This window comes from Electrona antarctica, assembly GCF_951216825.1.
Source record: "Electrona antarctica genome assembly, chromosome: 17".
Lineage (NCBI taxonomy): Eukaryota > Metazoa > Chordata > Actinopteri > Myctophiformes > Myctophidae > Electrona > Electrona antarctica.
In genome coordinates, this window is record NC_136798.1 from 16,626,497 (window position 1) to 16,628,363 (window position 1,867).

Here is a 1,867-nt window from a genome sequence, read left to right on the forward strand (position 1 = left end):
TACACCAGAAGAAACAATATGTTGCAATACTCTTTGGAAATAGCATTTCAATATTCCACACAATTCAAATCTTTGGGTACAATAAAAAATAAAATAAAAACCTAAAACTTCTCACTCTTTAAATTACCTATCAAAAGAATTTAATTTAAACTTAGTCATATAGATGCAGCAAAAATATTCAGATTACACTTCGACTCAAGTTTTCAAATACAATACATAATTTATGGCTTTATAAGTTAAAACTCCTCAGAAAAAGGAAAAAAAGAAACGCCTCAATCCACATTAACGTTTAACCCACAATATACAAGTTAAATTAATTGGTTTTAAAGCAACTTTTATGGTTCATACCACCTACGGTAACGTACGCAATTACACTCATCACTTGCTACTCAGTGCTTAACCTGCATCTTGATATTGTCATGGTACAAAAAAAACATGCTCTGCAAAAAGCCGTATAGAAATACAAACACTATACAAAAAAAAAGAGACAGTCTCTTACAAATGTTCTGAAGCATCCCTTAGCTTGTGGATTATAATAAAACCGGGGTAATGTCTCATCCATCATCCACTTGGACCTAGTGAACCAACATTGTCTGGTGTCTTTCTCATTATTGCTGTGAGAATAACTCCCTTTGTAGTGCCTTGGTCAAAACACATTCCAGGAAGACAAGTCCATGCAAGCCTGGCCTTTCTTTTTTTTTTTTATCTCAACCTTAATATCCGAGCAGAAAGGGAGAGACGTTTTCTTTGCTGATCGTCGCTCAAAACTCCCCCTCTTGGGGGTGGGTAAAAAAAAGGTTTTGTGCTTTCAAACCATGACATTGACAGTTGACTTCTGCGCTTGTCTTGCCAACCCATAATGATCCCTGCCCCCCATGCATGCCTCATCCCACCCCCCTGCGCCCCATGCCTCAGTAAGGCCTCCAGACCGCCTCATCCATGCGCCCCCCGGGGTTGAGCACAGTCGGGGAGTTGCTGTGACTCCCGTCGCCTTCCACGCCTCCCTCCGTCTGACTGGGCAGGTTGGGGTTGACCAGGGAGGTGCCCGTGGAGGCGCTAGTGCAGGGCGGTATCATCCGCGAAGGCGATCGATCGCCCCCGGGCACCATGGAGAACTGGTAGGAGCCCGAGGAGGCTCCGTAGTAGAGATAGGGCGTGCTGCTGGTCTGGAAGGGCCCGCTCTGGCTCTGAGTGGACCCTGGGTAGGGCGGCGGAAGGTAGGTGTGGTAGTGGGCGCTGCCCAGCGACATGGCGGAGGTGACGGGCGGAGTGTAGGTGAAGGTGCCCGGGTAGTGCATCCGCGGGCTGGAGAAGCGACTCTCCGTCAGGGAGGAGAGGCCTGGAAACTGGCGCTCAAACTGCCCCGGGAACGGACTCAGGTCAGACGAACCTACACACGCAGAGAGACAGTCATAAGTTTGGAACTCATTATGATCAATGGTAGTCCTGTAAATCAGTGGTTCTCAACCATGATGTGGTGTGTGTGTGTGTGTGGGGGGGGGGGGGGGTCCCAGATGACAGTAAAGTGACTATTGAAGGACCTTTAAGACCTTTTATTTATATATATATATATATATATATATATATATATAATAAAACAATTTAATTTAATGAAAAAAGACCATTACTGTATCCAAAGTAATCAGCAAACTGCACTATAAAATTGTCAAATAATATAAGAAAGAAGAGGCAAAATATTTACAAAATAGCAAAATCTAAAAGCTCACAAGGCATTGTGAGCCTGCATCAAGTCAAACTAAATGTAATGCCTCAACTTCTACAATTCCAACTTCCAAGTGCTTGTCAGGGTGGGGGGTCCCCAGTTCAAATATGATTATTTACCCTAAAAAGGTTTAGAATCACTGCT

The 1,867-nt window shown here is 44.1% G+C and overlaps 1 protein-coding gene across 2 annotated transcripts in view; it reads right to left on the reverse strand.

Annotated features, from left to right (window-relative positions):
• Positions 1-911: 911 nt before the first annotated feature.
• The window catches only part of runx2b (RUNX family transcription factor 2b), a gene marked incomplete at both ends in the record, with an annotated part of 57,923 nt that continues 56,967 nt past the window's right edge, over positions 912-1,867 (reverse strand). For both annotated transcript variants that reach the window (XM_079526005.1, XM_079526004.1), the window contains one exon: positions 912-1,390. In XM_079526005.1, coding sequence (XP_079382131.1) covers positions 912-1,390 — 479 coding nt within the window. The remainder of the gene's footprint in view (positions 1,391-1,867) is intronic.